This window comes from Cyprinus carpio, chromosome B1, assembly GCF_018340385.1.
Source record: "Cyprinus carpio isolate SPL01 chromosome B1, ASM1834038v1, whole genome shotgun sequence".
Taxonomy (NCBI): domain Eukaryota; kingdom Metazoa; phylum Chordata; class Actinopteri; order Cypriniformes; family Cyprinidae; genus Cyprinus; species Cyprinus carpio.
The window spans coordinates 14532842-14550633 of record NC_056597.1 but is presented as its reverse complement, the minus strand read 5'-3'; the positions used below and the strand labels follow the sequence as shown (position 1 = coordinate 14550633).

The 17792-nt window shown below is 35.0% G+C and overlaps 1 protein-coding gene and 1 non-coding gene across 5 annotated transcripts; one reads left to right on the top strand and one right to left on the bottom strand.

Moving 5' to 3' along the window:
• The first annotated feature begins 158 nt into the window (after positions 1-158).
• Positions 159-230, top strand: trnap-agg. Its single transcript has one exon. It is a non-coding gene; the product is annotated as a tRNA-Pro (tRNA).
• A 360-nt stretch (positions 231-590) lies between these two features.
• Positions 591-17007, bottom strand: LOC109103280 (Krueppel-like factor 3). 4 transcript variants are annotated; one of them, XM_042716670.1, is made up of 7 exons: positions 16655-17007; positions 8116-8167; positions 6755-7159; positions 6342-6435; positions 5234-5366; positions 3795-3943; positions 591-3198 (listed from the first exon to the last, which is right to left on the bottom strand). In XM_042716670.1, the coding sequence occupies exons 2-7, from the start codon at positions 8146-8148 to the stop codon at positions 3017-3019; spliced, it is 996 nt and encodes a 331-aa protein (XP_042572604.1). In that variant the 5' UTR covers positions 8149-8167; positions 16655-17007; the 3' UTR covers positions 591-3016. The 4 variants fall into 4 exon arrangements, with proteins under 4 accessions (XP_042572604.1, XP_018972212.1, XP_042572603.1 ...); XM_019116667.2 differs by having other exon boundaries at positions 5234-5375; positions 16655-16997; XM_042716669.1 differs by having other exon boundaries at positions 6342-6474; positions 16655-16996.
• Positions 17008-17792: the final 785 nt, after the last annotated feature.

The following is a 17792-nucleotide window of genomic DNA, read 5'->3' as shown; positions in this document are numbered from 1 at the left end:
AACTGATCTATTATAACATTAGAGGAAGGTTTTTCTAACATTTAGAAAATACATACATCAATGCAACTTTATTGATATTAATAAAACATTGATAATGGCAGAATCACGTTCTACCTTAAACTTTTGTGAGTTGTTATACAAGCTTTATTTGCTCATCTGGCTCGTTGGTCTAGGGGTATGATTCTCGCTTAGGGTGCGAGAGGTCCCGGGTTCAAATCCCGGACGAGCCCGAGGTTTTGATGAACGCAACATGTCAGAAATATGATATTAACATTATAGATGACTTCAGGACTGTGGAAATCCTGAAGCCAGTTGCATATGCTTAGTTACTATGTTAAGACGAACTAGCAGTTAGCTAAGAGGTACCCTAATGAGTCTTGTTTTTTCAGATTCAAATTAGACCAATCTAGGTTTTTATATATCTGACCAGATATGACCAATCTTAAAGAAAAGAAAATGAATGATTATATAACTTGTAAGACTAGTCTAAACCTTTTATGCAGCCGGCCACTGAACATCTAAATTTGTCAAGCAATTAGGTAATGCTAAATTAAAAATCAAACGCAATGACAACACATTTATACAAAATATTCACCATAAAAAGTTTATTGAATGATACATATTTAAATCTATATAATACAAAAAGTGTCTGAACAGTTTGTATTAAATTCACAGTTTTATATAATGACACAGCATAATATTCCCTTTGAACTGTGAAAATATAAGTAATTTATAAAAGACAGAAGATTCACATCTTTATAAAAACATATAGTATTTGTTTTGGATTAAAAATATATCATAATCATGCTTTCTATAAATTGCCCATTCAGTCAATCCATTTAAAACACAAACACACACACACACACACACACACACACACACACACACACACACACATACATTTTTTTTTTTTAATATTTCCATTATCCTATATGATTAGTTAATTTCTGTGTACAGTTTTGCTGTGGTTTATACATCTGACCAAGAAACAAATGCTTCATCCTTTTTCTTTCTTTGACTCATCTCAATTGTTTCATTAAGGACTTTTTCCTTTCTTAAGTAAGCTCCCCCTTGTTCTTTTCCTCCTTCAAAATGTTCTTCAACATTGTCCTTCAGTTGAGAAGAGAAAAACAGAAACCGGTCTATCACAAACTGTTGAACTGCTAAAGGTAAGAGAAAAATATGGAGAAACAGCCCAAAGCTTAAAGCTATTCATGGACTCCAATTTACAGATATTTGCCATTTCAAATCTATTTTAAAGTGCACTGTTTCTGTTTACACATTGCCCTTTACAAACATTTGTTCACGAAAAAATGATTTGCAAAACCTACAAAGAGAAAAACAAGAGTACACTCGTCCCTGCATGTATCCATAATTATATAACAAATATCTCTCAAACAAAGTGTTAGCAGTAAGACAACTTTACCCATAACCTACTGTAGATGAACTCACTCTAATAAAATAATGCCCCTTATTGAATGGTTCACATTTATCACATTTCTCCACCTAAACACGCCTCAGTGAAATAATATTTTACCCTTTTGAGCCTTGGACACTGGATTTGATACAATACAACACAACACAACAAAATATTTAGGATTATAGGAATATTCATGATTACAGAAATTATTCAAATATGAATAATGGTGAGATTAAGCAAACTAAAGCTTTCTTTAAGTCCTTGCAACTAACATATATGCGCTGGATGATCAAGTGTCCAATTTTCAGACCAGCCTATTAACATTTAAGACACCGTTTTGACCTCTCACACTTTGGACATGTATTTTTAAAATGTATGTAGGGTATAATCATTTCTATTATTTCATTACCAAATTGTAAATTGTGCATGTGCAAAGTTGCAAGAACTTACACAGTACATAGTACTTACGGTAATAACTACAGTATTAATTCATGATTACAATTAATAAAACATGCCAATGTTTTACTAGGTCAGGTGCTCGGAAGCTACTTTTGGAACCAAAAACTTTTTGTCAAAATGTAACTCTTAAGAGTCAAAGTATAAAGATCCGTTTACACATAGGACGATAACTATAACGATAAAGATATCGTTCTAAATGAAAAAGAATAGAGTCCATAAATATAACAATAATGCTACAGAGAAACAATATTGTTTAAATTTGTTTGAGATTTCTACAATCGCTGACAGCCAAACAGAATCCATTCTTCTTTAAAGATCTTGATCTTGAGCATTTAAAGTGGCAGATGACTGCAATGCATGCTTATAATAAACAGAACATTATTGTGCATTGGTGTGGACACCATTATAGTTATTGTTATCTAGTTATCTTTATAGTTATCATTCTTGGTGTGAACTGACCAACCCAAATCAAACAATCTCAGAAAATACATGAGCTTTAAATCAGCTTTGGTAAACATGAAACACACATGCTGAATGCATATACATGATCTGCGTATACACATTCATGCTTCCAAATAATATACCAAAAGAGAAAAATAAATTCACATTGTGCAGGTTTGACCCGAATTGCATCTTAAAACAATATTAAAAGTGTGAAACTGTCCGAGTTGTGTTTGTGTATATGTGTGTGACTGGCTACTGACTTACTGTAAATGTATTATGCTTGTTTGTGTAATGCTGTAACTGGCACAATGGGCCCTCTGACCTGCAGAGGACAAAACAATCAGAGAGACGTGTATAGAAAGATAATGGAGAGAGAGAGAGAGTGCTTGGTATCAAGAAAAAGACTTGGCATTCAGTTTTGTCTATATAAGGGTTATATCCACAGCACTACTCCATATCCATAGTAATGGTGACAAAATCCACTTGGATACTAGTTCTTTTCCTGAAGTATGAGCTAGCCATCGTATGATCCATCAGCTCCACTCTTTTCTTCTAATACGCAGCGTTTCCTGAACTGGAAGGGGACGGGAAACACAAAACGGCCCTTGGCATCACTGAAGATGAAGCTCCCATTGAGCAACGGCTTAATCGAAGGTGCAATTTCTGCTCTGTTCACATGTTGCAGTATTGAGCTCACACCAGCAGGTGGCGCTTCTTGTGCAGGGCGAGGTGATCGGAGCGAGAGAAAGTGCGATCACAGTCAGGGCACTGGAATGGCTTCACACCTGTGTGCTTCCGAAAGTGACGGGTCAGCTCATCAGAGCGGGCAAACTTCCACGTACAGCCTTCCCACATGCACTTATAAGGCTTTTCTCCTAAATGGTCACACAAAGAGATAAAAAGAGCATTTAGAAGAGTGTTTAGCCTTTTCATCCGCATGAACAGTATCAGAGTAAGAGTAAATGAGCATTTTTCATCTTTATATGGGTCAATAATAAGAAGATTAAAAAGTATTTGATGATAAAAACATATGAAACAGAAATCATTTAGCATTTAGAAATCTTTTGTAACATGATAAATGTCATTTTTGATCGATTTAATGTGTCCTTGCCGAACAAGGACAAATAAATGAATCCACCAAACTTTTAAATTATAGTGTATCAGGGTTTCCACAAAATATAATAATTGATAATAATAATAAAAAATCTTTATTGAGCAGCAAATCAGCATATTAGAATGATTTCTGAAGAATCATGTGACACTGAAGACTGGAGTGCAGTCACAGGAATAAAGTAATAAAAAAGCTGTTTAACAATATTTTTATCAAATAAATGTAGTTTTGGTGAGCATAAAATACTTTTTTCTTTTTTTTTTCAAAAACAAAATGTTTTTCCCAACAAAAAGATTGAAAAAAAAGTGTGTCACTTAATTAATTGTGTATTAACAAAAGTCTTTGCATATACCTATTTACCTGTATGTGTGCGTCTATGAGCTTTCAGGTGGGAGCTTTTGGTATAGACTTTATTGCAGCCATTGAAGTCACATCGATGAATTCGACGCTTCTTCAGTGGATCTGGAGACTCTACCTTTCGACGTACAATCACTGAGTGTGTGTTTCTCCTGTTAAAGACAAAAAAATGAGTGTTTGAAGTGCACCTCTTGTTTTAACCACAAGGGGTCAGACGTATTACATACAATCTACCCCAAAGCAGATCATGACACTTTTTTTTGTTTTAAGTTATCTGAGTATTCTAAGTATTTATGACCTTAGCTCCACATTAGATTTTGTTTAATTACAGTATACTTTTCTGGTGCTGTCTCATTCTTCATGTATGCTTTTTATTAGCAGTGCTTGTTTGCTAAAGGAAAAATCCTTATTACTGCTCACACTTAAGTCTTAACCACAAGAAACTAAAGTGGGGAACTCTTGTGCTACAGACATGAATAATGCATCTAATTGTACAGCTTGTTGAGTTAAAGCTGGCACTTTTCTAAGTGACTGGACTTTCAATTTCTGACTTGCAGACAATAAACCAGTTGAAAAAAACTCCCATGCATTTACTGAACAGGAATACCTTTTACTCTAAGTTCCTGCCTAAATGCACCCTATTATTAAATACTTTTCTCTCTTTCTCTCTCCTCTCGCCTTAAACCTCTACATACACCCCCCCTGTCTGTTTCAGCTACATATTTTCAGTCTTTTCTACAATGTCACTTATTCTCCCACTTTCTACAATTTGTGCCTAAAAGTAGCTGTTTTTTGGCACCGCACCCAATTTAAAATGATCATTCTACTTTTCTCCTCCCTTCCTTTCTAAATCAAACACTTGCTCCTCCCTTCCTCATAAACATTGCTCCTTTCTCTGTATTTCACCACTTTTTTTTCCTTAAAGTCACACACAGTATGTCCATAGCCAATGACACCAAATCCACTGAAACACATCACACATACACATCCACTGTAAAAGTGCACTAAAACATGCACAAAATAAGATGTCTACACAAACTCTCAACCGTGCACTTGTATGTGCTCAAGCACAGATACGTTCCTACCCCATGAGGGTTTGAAAATACTTGGAGACACGCTGTCTCTGAAATGTATGCTGGGGTATTTTATCAGACACGCAGCAAGAGACATCAGATACAGAAATATATGCTTTACACCACACACACATATGCATACTTGTATGACTTAAAGAGAACTGTAGGCCAGATGTACTTTAAATTAAATACATAGACAGATAAATAGATCTTATCTCGTTTAACCAACTTGTTCTTATCTGTAAGATATCTTTTTTTTAATGAACTTACATGCACAAGTGTTAGGTGTGATCATACAAAATCAAATAAATGGTGAAATAATGAAGAACAAATTGTGCATATGTGTGTGTTTGAGGGCTCAGTACTCACTCATAACTCGGTGGGACAGTAATGATGGGTGAGGTTATTTCCTGCCTGTGGGAATCCTGAGCGTGTTCAGGGTGGGGCTCGGATTTGATTGGCTTGAGGAGCTCATGGTTGTCTGGGGGATTCTCTGACTTCACTATAGAGACTGAAGACAAGAGAAAGGAGACAAATCAATCAACCATGCAAAGAAAAGATGTAAGGCTATGTTATTACAACTGTCACCCATCTACTCATCGGTAGAAAGTGAAAGCATGTGTTTGGCAATGTGTTGTTTGCTTAATGTGCAAAAGTGAATAATGTGCATATGTGGGTAACACTTCACAATAAAGGCACATTAATAATTATGTACTAATACCTAAATGAATGCTTACTTCAACATGAACTCAGGATTAGCTAACCAAGTGCAGGAGTAATATGGATTCATGCATAATTCTGCATAATATTTTAGAAAATGATTTGCAAGTGCATCATTGTTATGATTTGATTTCAAGATGCACGTCATTACTAACTCATTCTTAAAGGTATATTTCACCCAAAAATTAAAATCCTGTCATCAATTACTTACCCTCATGTCATTCTAAACCTATAAGGTTCTGTTTATCTTCAGAACACAAATTAAGATATTTTTTATGGATTCAGAGAGCTTTCTGACTCTCCATAGACAGCAATGGAACTACCACATTCAAAGCCGAGAAAGGTAGCAGGGACATTAAACAGGACATGTGACATCAGTGGTTCAACCTTAATTTTATGAAGCTTCGAGAATACTTTTTGTGTGCAAAGAAAACAAAAATAATGACTTTATTCAACAATTTCATCTCTTCCGTGTCAGTCTTCTGTGCGCGTTCACAACAGTACCACGATGCATGCATGGTACTGTCATGAATGTGTGTCGATCATCTATCAGTGAACTATCAAACATACTAACTAGGTAGTTACTGCTGTTATTCATGCATGAATCCATATGACTCAAGTTGTACTGTAGCTAAGGATAATACTTGATTGATTCACTAATCATGAGTTCATGTTGAAGTAAGTATTAATTCAGGTATTAGTACCTTTATTGTAAAGTGTCATCCCTGTGTGTGATACAGAATGTTATTCTGCTTACACTGTTTGTGGTGAGCAGGATCCTCAGGTGTGACGGGTGATATCATGATGGAGGGAGACAGGTGTAGTGGGGGAGGGTAGAGCACAGGTAACTGCTGCAGCATAGAAAACAAAGGCACAATAGATGTCAAAACCTGCATCAGAAAAACAAACACAGATGGATTAAGACAGAAGAAATGTCAGTTGGTCTCTAAGTTTTAGATAAGATATCACAGGAATTATTTCTATGATATAATCTATTGTTCAAAAGTTTTTTTTGACCTAACTAATAAGACTATAAATAAACACCATGTTTTCTGCCCATGTACACTGGATTACTATGTAAACACCATTGAATTGGAAAATAGTAATCATTCAGTACCATGTTATCATCATCACAGCACATTTTTTGTAAGGCATCACCTCTATTCTTACCGGGGAAATAGGAAGTGCCAGTGGTGGGATCAGCTGCCTTGTCTGAGATGACCCGGAAGTGCTTCCTGTTATAGAGCCTGAGCCGGACCCGGGACGAGAACGTGACACCGGACTGTTTCTCTCATAAGGCGATGGTGGAGTGGCTCTGGGAGATGACGATGCCAGAGATGATGAAGGCGATGAAACGGAGGATCTTTTGCCGACGGATAAATCGACAGGTTCGTTCTGGGAGTGATGGACATCCTGGGACAGAGGGTGTGTATGATGGGGGCTCATGTACGAGTAGTATTCTTGGTAGTAGTGAGGAGAGTATAGGTGAGCTGTGGAAGTAGGGACCATGGAAGGTGATAAGACTCCAAATGCCTCAGGTGCATGTTTGATCAGGTAAGCTGGGTAAGTCAATGACTGAGAGAGAAAGAGAGAGAGACGTTAAACACGCTGTGAACTTTTCACATGTACATAATTACACAAGCAGTCATATAAAGCAGCTGCGCTGAGCAGCAGTTGAGTCTGGGGACTATAAACTGACAAAAAGACTAACTTTGAATGACTGAGTATGAGCCAAATTCGACTTCCCACCCCATGTAAACTCCTAACCTAATAAGAAAGGAATGCATGTCCATCTGCAGCTAGAGGAAGAGAAAAAAGAGCAAGTACGAGATGAGTTTTAGAGATCCATTTTGTAAGAGCCTAATAAAATCCTCATTAGTCTCTATAAATGTGTTTTGTGCAATTATAAAGAATTGAAGGATTGTATATGGATACCGCACTTAAACAAACAAACCAATGTCCCAATAACACCAGGGTGCTCAGATGGCCATGTGCCAGGCAGCCCATTGTGTGTTAGTTGGTAAGGCAGGTTTGTTATTGGAAACGGAAAGTGAAGCATTGTTTTCTTTAAAATCACATAAACCGGATGCAAAGAACTAGACAAGTATCAGGAAGGTGGAGGAACATTTCAGATTAGTCCAAAACAACTTCTTTTGGCTAATAGACTTTAATCAGGTTACACGCTATATTGAATTTAACAAGGCTGTGAGGGATACAATGTCACGCACTTTATAAAGGTTCTAGATTGTGTTAACCCACTTCAAAACTGTTCCATGGAGTTTTGGTCTACTAAGAGTTTTTTTTTTTTTTTTTACAAAGACATTTCGTCAGCTGAACAATTGGTATGTTGTTATGAAACAGTACAATCCAATGAAAGCACTGTACTACCCCTCACAGCCTCGTTTTCATTCCTGTGGCACTACACTGACTAATAAAAAAATTATGTAAAAAAAATAGAAAGATTGAAACAAGTATTTTCTTATAAAACTTTGAATTTATTTGAGATTATTTACCCTAAAAACTGTACTCACCATGTCTGGCTTTATTGGGTCACACCTGAGCATGGCTGCCGCCGCTGGAATTCTGGGAAATACAGAGAGCAAACATTAGTATATCAGTAACAGAAAAGTCCCACGTTAGAGACATTTCGTGAGTCATCAGGGAGTCTTTCTTCATTCCAAGCACACAGAAGTAGAGAAGCATGCGAGAGGTGCTGAAACATGAATTACTTAAAGTACAGGGGAAGTAAGAATGCCCACGGAGATGAATGCCATTTGTGTGTGGTTGTACATAAGATTGCAACATTATTAGAGAGCTTTTTCCACCTGACCTACTTACCAAGTGGTCTTGGGAAACAGAAAGGCCACATTATAGTATTGCAACTAAATGCTACTATTTCAACCATAAATAATGATTCATTCCCTGATCTTAGGGTGTTTCTTCAACAGGGGCTTTTTGTCTCAATTGTTTTTTTTATTACCTAACTGATAACTTTCCTACTTTGTGTTAAATGGTAAATTATGTTTACATTAAAACTTAAAATGTATTTCTTTCTTTCTTTCTTTCTTTCTTTCTATCTTATGTTTGTTTGGTTAGGTTTTTGAAAGACATCTCTTATGCTTACCATGGCTGCCTTTATTTGATCCAAAATACAGCAAAAAAACAGTAATATTTTGAAATATAATGGCAATTTAATATAAAATAAAAAAAATTAAAAAATGTAGTATATTTAACATAAATATCTTTACTGTCACTTTTGCTCAATTTAAAGTGTCCTCGTTGAATAAAATTATTGATTTTGTTAAAAATTTTGAATGGTAGTGTTTATAAATAAATACAATTTACATTTTATATAAATAATACAAAGCATTGTAAACTATGGTATCCTGACTAAAGAGTTCAACGCAGTTTTATTTTGTGAAAAATATTTCAATTTTTCAAATGAGTCAAATAAAATAAATCATTTCGCACAACTTATAAATGTCAGATCATAAATTTCAAACACTATTCAAAGTTAATGACTTTTACAAAGAAGATTCAACAAATAATTATCCACCACAGAATGCTATTAAACCACAATACATCATTTTAGATATGACAGAAATATTTACATCAGAAAAATACTGTGAGCGGACAAATTATATAAACTAGTAAGAGTGTGAAAAAGGTATTGTAAGAAAGTTTATTTTGTAAAAGTCAAAAAGTGTCAATAGTAGAAGAATAACAAGGCTAAAATGTCTACAATGCACAAAGGAAGCTTAAAGCAAAAGATGAAAGGTCTACAGCAGTACCAGCTCATCAGATATCTTAGATATGATCATGTGGTCTTACGAACACAAAAGAGACATATGTTTTGCTGTTTGATCTGTCTGGGTTGTTTTGTTTGAGCTCACAAAGCCTGACACAAAGATGCAGGTGCTACAGTCTATAGGTACAGTACTACAGGTGCTCTAGCTGTTGATCGATTTCTATTTCCAAAAAGGAAATTTAAAGTAAAAATGACATAAGACATTATTTTCATTAGAATTCAGTGGAGTGCATGGACTCAAGGCAGGAATAGGATGTGGGACAGTTCATCAGTGAGCCATGAGATGCAATGATATGTGAGTAGGGTTGGGAACCGAGAACCGGTTCTTATTCAGAACTGGTTCTGTTCTTTGAAAAGAATTGGAACCGTAAACAATTTCTAAGTTTCAGTTCCGAAAACGGTTCTGGTGCGACACGTGACCAAGCGCTTTGAGCAGCCTTCCGCCAGTGTTCTGACGATTCGTCGTTTGCCGTAAAGGATGTCACAAACCAAGTAACAGAAATGCCGCCCTGGCTCTTTAATTTATGAGCACACTGATTCCAATGACACGCATTCCACAGACGCGCCGAACACATCATTTCCCACAACTGTACACGCACTCGCGCCTTGAATAACTGTGCACGTCGTTTTGTCTGACTGTACATGTATCGGCAGCTCGCACCTGCCACCACTAAATTACATTATATTCGTCCCATATTCTCATTAATATACATACTGACTTCAACTTGGACCACCAAATGAACAGTGATAGAAAATATTTGTTTTCAGGCATTTTAAATGTTTAAAAATGTGGAAACCACTCATTGCATCACACCATCTACTGACTGCATTATTATTTGTAAAATAGGGGCTTTATGGAGTGTGTGTATACATGGTTAATTCATTAATTTAGGGAAATTAACAAGTGTCTTAGCCCTCAAGGGACTATTTGGCCAACCAGCATATTCCTGCTTTAAAAGCAAAATGTTATTGATAGTGTAAAAAACATCAACTTTGAAGCACATGCTGATTAATGGACTAGCAATACTCAACATTACTTACTACCTTCCAGCAACACTACATTCAATGAAGGTAAAACAGTAAAAAAAACATAATAATAGTTCATTTAAATTTAAAATGAATTTGAATTGTTTATTTTATTACAATACCCTACTTTTGTTGTTATGTTTTGTGTAATGTATTTTGTGTTGTGTTATTGCATTGCTTTAATTTAAGTTGAGTTTAAGTTATGTACAGTATTGAGCACTGAGTAGTTGAGTATTGTGCATTTTTCCTTACCACCATTTTTTAATAGTTATTTAATGATTTTAATGGAACCAGAATCGGAACCGGAACTGTTAGGCGGAACCAGAACTGGAAAATTTCTAACGATTCCCAACCCTATATGTGAGTGCTTTTAAAGTCCAAAGTCTGAGAGACAGAGAAAAGAAAGAGAGGGGTGAATTTAAAGTCTCTTTTTACAATCATTAACCCAGGTTGGTACTGTTAACACACACACACACACACACACAGAGAGAGAACAATCTATACTAGGTCCACTGAGTCCAGGTCCACTCCCAGCAAATTGAACACTCCTCAGTCCTCAGACGCACATATATAAACAGGACTACTATTGCAGGAGACAATACCAAATACACACACACAGGCTTCTGAAACACTCCCATTGGCCCCAGGGTCAGGTGTGGGTTAACAAAACAACATATTGAAGTGTACACACAAACACAGACATACTCATCCAAACCTGAAACCAACAGTATAGAATTCCATACAGATAAAGAGACACACCAAAATACAAGACAAGTCACAACAGATGAGTTAAACACCATTCAAGACCTCAGTTTGAATGCTTCACTAAGTGCAACATTTTGTAACTGGACTCTGACTTAATGTCTGTAGTGTTTAAATGAATAGTTTAGTCAATAATGAAAGTTCTACCATCATTTATTCACCATCGTTTTAAGCCTGTATGACATTCTTTTTCATTAAACACAAAATGAGAAGTTTAGCAGAATGTGGAGGCTGTTCTTTTCCATATAGTGAAAATGAACACCGAGGTACAAAAGCGACAAAAATGCATCATAATCCTTTCATATTTCATTCAGAATTCCACACCTGCAACTCTATATAGGACCCCACATAAGACAAGCATTCTGAAAAATGGATGGATGGATCATATTTTGTGTTCCATGGAGAACAAAAACGAAAGTTGCATAAGTTTGGAATGACATGAGGGTGAGTAAATAATGACAGAACTGTTATTATTGGTTGAACTATCCTCACATTTAGAAAACTGCATGAGCTGAACTCTATTTAATATTATGATTAAAATAAGAGTTGTATTTGTTAGTCAGGCTCTTGTAAGAAAGGCCTCTATCTACATCACAGTTGTGGGTCAGTAAGATTTGTTTATTTTTATATTGTAAGTCTCTTATGCTCAACAAAGCTGCATTAATTTATTTTATATAGTAAAACAGTAATATTTCCTAAATATTATTTTCACTTAAAATAACTGTTTCTATTTTAATATAATTTAAAATGAAATTTATTCTTGTGATGGCAAAGATGAATCTTTTAGCAGTCATTACGCCAATCTTCAGTGTCACATGATCCATCGGAAATCATTCTAATATGCTCAATTGGTACTCAAGAAACACTTATTATTATTCTTGAGAACATTTTTGCTTAATATTACTTAATATTTTTGTGGAAACTGGTACATTTATTTCAAGATACTCTGATGTCTTTACTGTCACTTTTGATCAATTTAATAAATTTTTGCTGAATAAAAGTATGAATTTCAAATAAATAAACTGAGCCCTGACTTTTAAACAGTAGTGTATACAAAGCACAGCTTTTCTTTTTAACTTGTCTGCAGTAGCATCAAATTCTGCCGAGCTACTTCTTAGGAAATCCTAGTCAAACAAACAGTCCTTTTCCAAATAAGAGACGGACATTTTTTATATATCACCATCAAGAGTTGTTGCACACAGACAGATCTCACATACAGAAAAAAAACTCCATCAATTAAATTTTACACTCTCATAAAATAAAGAGAAGTTAGTACATGCTTCACTAGATGTGTCTAGTATGGAGAGACTGGAGTGCCAACTAGCACAAGACTTCACAACACATCAAATACCAATAATTATCGTTCTTGAGCAATTAAATTAAGGCGTTTCAATACTTTATTTTATGATAATTATAGTCTTTGTAAGTTAATAACGCAATCTGTTTCTATCTTCTGTCTCTCTACCTCTGTTATATATAATTACCTGAAAACAAATATTCAGAAATAAAATTTGTGTTTTAAAAGATCTTTTGAATCACACATTTACAGCTTTATACTGTATGTTAACAAGGTTAAAGCTCTTAAACAGTGTGGCTAAGTTTTATATTTAGATTTAATGTCATTATTTATCATTTTTCTTGAATGCTGTGGTGTGTGTTTAACCTCAGGCGGTGTGCATGAGTAGTTGAGACTGTTTGAAGAACTTGTGTGATATAAGCTCTTCACTTCACTTCAAGGCAAATCCATTAAGGCATTCACACACTCGAAACCACAGAATGTCAGTGTTACGCTCTAATGCAGTTTCCTAGTGGAGAGAAATGGTCTGCTTTGCTGACATGGAGAAAATGTGAAGACCAAAATTACAAAGTACAGAATCTAATAGCAAACCCGTGTAAAACCCAAAACCAAACTGAACAGCACTGGTTCAATGCACACAACCACCGCTCTCAGATAACAGGTCTTCAACCAGGTGCCAGGTGTCTGAGAGATGCATGAGATCTGAGATTGATCTCAATGTGAAAAACTTTACAGATAGGCTTCTATCTGACTGAAGGTAAAGCAACAAAGACTGAAATTAAGGCTGAATACTAAATTTAGCAAGAATGCTGCAGCTTGAAAGAAAGGCCTCTATCTACTGTACATCACAGTTGTGGGTCAGTAAGATTTGTTTATTTTTATTTTTGAAGTCTCTTACGCTCATCAAAGCTGCATTTATTTTATATAGTAAAACGGTAATATTGTGAAATATTATTTTCACTTAAAATAACTGTTTTCTATTTTAATATATTTTAAAATGAAATTTATTCTTGTGATGGCAAAGATGAATCTTTTAGCAGTCATTACGCCAATCTTCAGTGTCACATGATCCATCAGAAATCATTCTAATATGCTCAATTGGTACTCAAGAAACACTTATTATTGTTGAGAACATTTTTGCTTAATATTACCTGTACTAAATATTTTTGTGGAAACTGGTACATTTATTTCAAGATACTCTGATGTCTGCACTGCCACTTTTGATCAATTTAATGCATTTTTGCTGAATAAAAGTATGAATTTCTTGGAAAATAAATAAACTGAAACCTGACTTTTAAACAGTAGTGTATACAAAGCACAGCTTTTCTTTTTAACTTGTCTACAGTAGCATCAAAGTCCGCCGAGCTCCTTCTTAGGAAATCTTAGTCAAACAGTCCTTTTCCAAATAAGAGGCGGACATTTTTTTTTATATCGCCATCAGAGTTGTTGCACACGGACAGATCTCAGTAAGGAAAAGTAAACACTGTTTTGAATTTTTCTATTTGGATTTTGTCATGTTTCTCTCTTCTCTATCATAAGACAATATGATAAGGCGAAGTAGAGAGAAGAGTTCGAATCTGTCCTCCGGGCTCGGCAGAGTTCAAGTGAACCCGTTACATTAATCATGAAGCCTTTCACTGCTCACAACAACAAAACACACACAGAAAAAAACTCCATCAATTAAACTTTACAGTCTCATAAAATAAAGAGAAGTTAGTACATGCTTTATCTATATGTGTCTAGTATGGAGAGACCGGAGTGCCAACTAGCACAAGACTTCACAACACATCAAATACCAATAATTATCGTTCTTGAGCAATTAAATTAAGGCGTTTAAATACTTAATTTGACTATAATTATAGTCTTTGTAAGTTAATAACTCAATCTGTTTCTGTCTTCTATCTACATCTGTTATATATAATAACCTGAAAACAAATATTCAGAAATAAAATTTATGTTTTTAAAGAAAGGTAGGAACAAAGACTAAAATTTAGGCCGAAGACCAAATTTAGCAAGAAGGCTGCAGTGTGTCTGTTATTGTTTCCACAGTGAACACATAGGGAAGCTCTGCTACATGGGGGCCATAGTTTCCCTTCTGGACTTTCCTGAAACTAAAGAAAAAGAGAAAGGGAGACATGGAGAAAGAGAGAGAGAGAGGCTGAGCATTTAAACAATGGTATGCTGCTCTGAAAATGATCCTCTTTTGTAGTGGAGTGTTTGTGTGTGTATTGCGATAAGATCAAAGTATTGATCCAAGGAAAGAGTCGTGTGAGTGGGTGGAGGGTCTAGGCATGTGTGTGTGTGTGTGTGTGTACACCCCCTAGGCAGCCTCCCCTCAAATGCAGAAAACAGGAAAAGAGGCTCCATGTGCCAGATGGAATGTCTGACGCAAACCTCAGCCTTGAAACAAAGCTCAGAATACAACAGCCTTATTGACCCAGGGGCTTTGACGATTGGTTTTACTGTATTTGATTTTTACACTAAAAACGCTATGTCAACCATGCACATACTTACAGTAAGCTTAATCTTCATACAATCCAAAATGCAAAGGCGGTATGTTCAGATTTTGAAAAGCTGAAAATCCACACATTCTAAATGCAGGCCAAACCGCCAAGCTGACGAACCAAACCAATTACTGCAAAAGCATACGTGACCCTGGACCACAAAACCAGTCTTAAGTCACTGGGGTATATTTGTAGCAATAGCCAAAAATACATTGTATGGGTCAAAATTATACGATTTTTCTTTTATGCCAAAAATCATTAGGATATTAAGTAAAGATCATGTTCCATGAAGATATTTTGTAAATTCCCTACCGTAAATATATCAAAACTTAATTTTTGATTAGTAATATGCGTTGCTAAGAACTTCATTTGGACAACTTTAAAGGCGATTTTTTTCAATATTTAGATTTTTTTGCACCCTCAGATTCCAGATATTCAAATAGTTGTATCACAGCCAAATATTGTCCTATCCTAACAAACAATTAATCAATGGAAAGCTTATTTGTTCAGCTTTCAGATGATGTATTAATCTCAATTTCGGAAAATTGACACTTAAGACTGGTTTTGTGGTCCAAGGTCACATATGAGAATTGGGCTGAAAGAAACTGTAACTGTAGACCTGCCAAGCATTTTAATGCAATACTGTTTGTTAACATTTAAACTTATTATAAAGTGTTGCAGAACTCAGAAATGTGACAAATGTTTAGTTAATAAATCCAACTTAGCCAAAGGCACATACCAACATGATCCTGCACACATGTTCACAGAGTGTTTCATTTGCATACCAATTATATTTGCATTTAAGTTCTAGCACTGATCAGAAACTGAGTGAGAGACTAGAAATCATGTCAATGCTGATACAGTATTCAAGTTTAGGTCAAGCCACCAGTGCAGCTACAGCAGAGCCAGTACCAGTTCATGTCAATTATAAAAAAGAGTGAGTGCCAAAAGTGCATTATTTAATAAAACTGCCAATAATCAAAACAGTCCTCGTTATAAGTTGTTCAAAAATACAATTAAAATGCAATTCATGCAATTCTGGTAAATTAACTGAATTCACCTCTTCTTTGAAGGACACCCTTCCTAATTTATGTCATTTCGACTTTTATTGAAGTAAAAATATCTATGTGGTGTAACTGTCCAAGGATTGTTAAAAAAAAAAAAAAAACCTTTTGTATAAAATTTATGTTGTTCAAATTAAGTTACCCCTAGAAAACGTATTAATATTAAAGACCGAATTAATGTGTGAATGTTTATAAAACATTTATAGAATATAATGATTAAGCTTTGTACAATCACGTAAGCCTATTTTAAATATTTTGCAACACTTACCATTAAATTCATGTTTGCTTGAAAAAAAATGTTTCCCTTTTTTGATATAGATGACATTTCTGAAAACTTGACGTTAAACTAGATTCTTAAAAGATTTCTTGTTGTTATAATCTCGGACATATTTATTTGAAATTGACCCATACATATCTGTCAAAAGTAGCCTACTGAAGAAAAGTACCGTAGATAGGCTATACTGTGAAATTGAATATATTAGGAATATTATTTAGCCTATTTATTTAAATAAAAAGATTGACTAAAATTTTATTATTCGACTAAAAAAGCCTAACTATAACAGGACGGTTTGATTTAGCTTATTGTTTTTTATGAATACAGTAACTTACTTGTCAGTAAATATTCCTCAAGTGAAAAGTGCGCCGTTATGAAGGACCGCAGACGACAGCAACAAGCCGGATCACGATGGCATGAAACATCCAAATGGCACACTAGCATTTAGGCTGACGCCGAAAAAACTTCCCGAGAGTTACGAAACAACTTCTTGTCCAAGTGTTTAAAGTGTCCTGAGTGAATTGAGCGTCTATCACATGATTAGGGCCGTGCGCTCGCGGGAGGTGAGGGTGGGGTTACGCTCAAGTGGAGACAGGAGGGGGTAGAAGATAAGAGAAGAGAAAGGGCTGGGTGTGTATGCCTGCCTGCCTCTCCCTCTCCGCCCTTTCCTTCCTTCTCTGTTTGTCTCTCTCTATCTCTCCCTCTTTCCCTTCCTGACAAGACACGCCTTACAGAGTTTCAAAGATCTAACAAGCGCGGATAAAGGTCGACTGGTTCTATAACAATGGGTGAAGACAAATCACTTGCATAATTTACCAATCATACATTTTTATTGTTAAATGTTTGATCATGTTGATAAAAGGTGTATAAAGCATGCTGGGGGCAAAGGGGCTCATTATAAATACCCTATTATATTCAAATAATTTCATATTTCATAGTCAAAGTATGAAATAGCTAGGATTTTTATTTATTTATTTTTTATGTTTTTGAAAGAAGTCTTTTTAATGCTTTCAAAGGCTGCATTTATTTGATCAAACACCATAAAAACTGTAATATTGTTAAATATTATTACAATTTAAAGAAGTTTTCTATTTCAATATATTTTAAAATCTAGGCTAATTTATTCCTGTGATGACAGTCTTCTGTGTCACAATGATCCTTCAGAAATCATTCTTATATGATTTGGTATGCAGTTATTATTGATGCTCAAATGTTAACTAATAATGTTTTCCAATATTTTTATGTTTCTTTTTTCTGATGAATATAAAATTGATAAGAACATAATTTATTTAAAACAGAAATCTTTTGTAACATTTCAAATATCTTTTTTTTTTTAATCACTTCAAACTTTTGTGTATTAGTGTATTACGTTTTATTATTATTGCACTGCTTCATAGTGAAAGCATATCAAGACATTAAGATTATACACTGAACCTGTCAGTCACGCAAAGGTGTGTACCTATAGACTTGGTT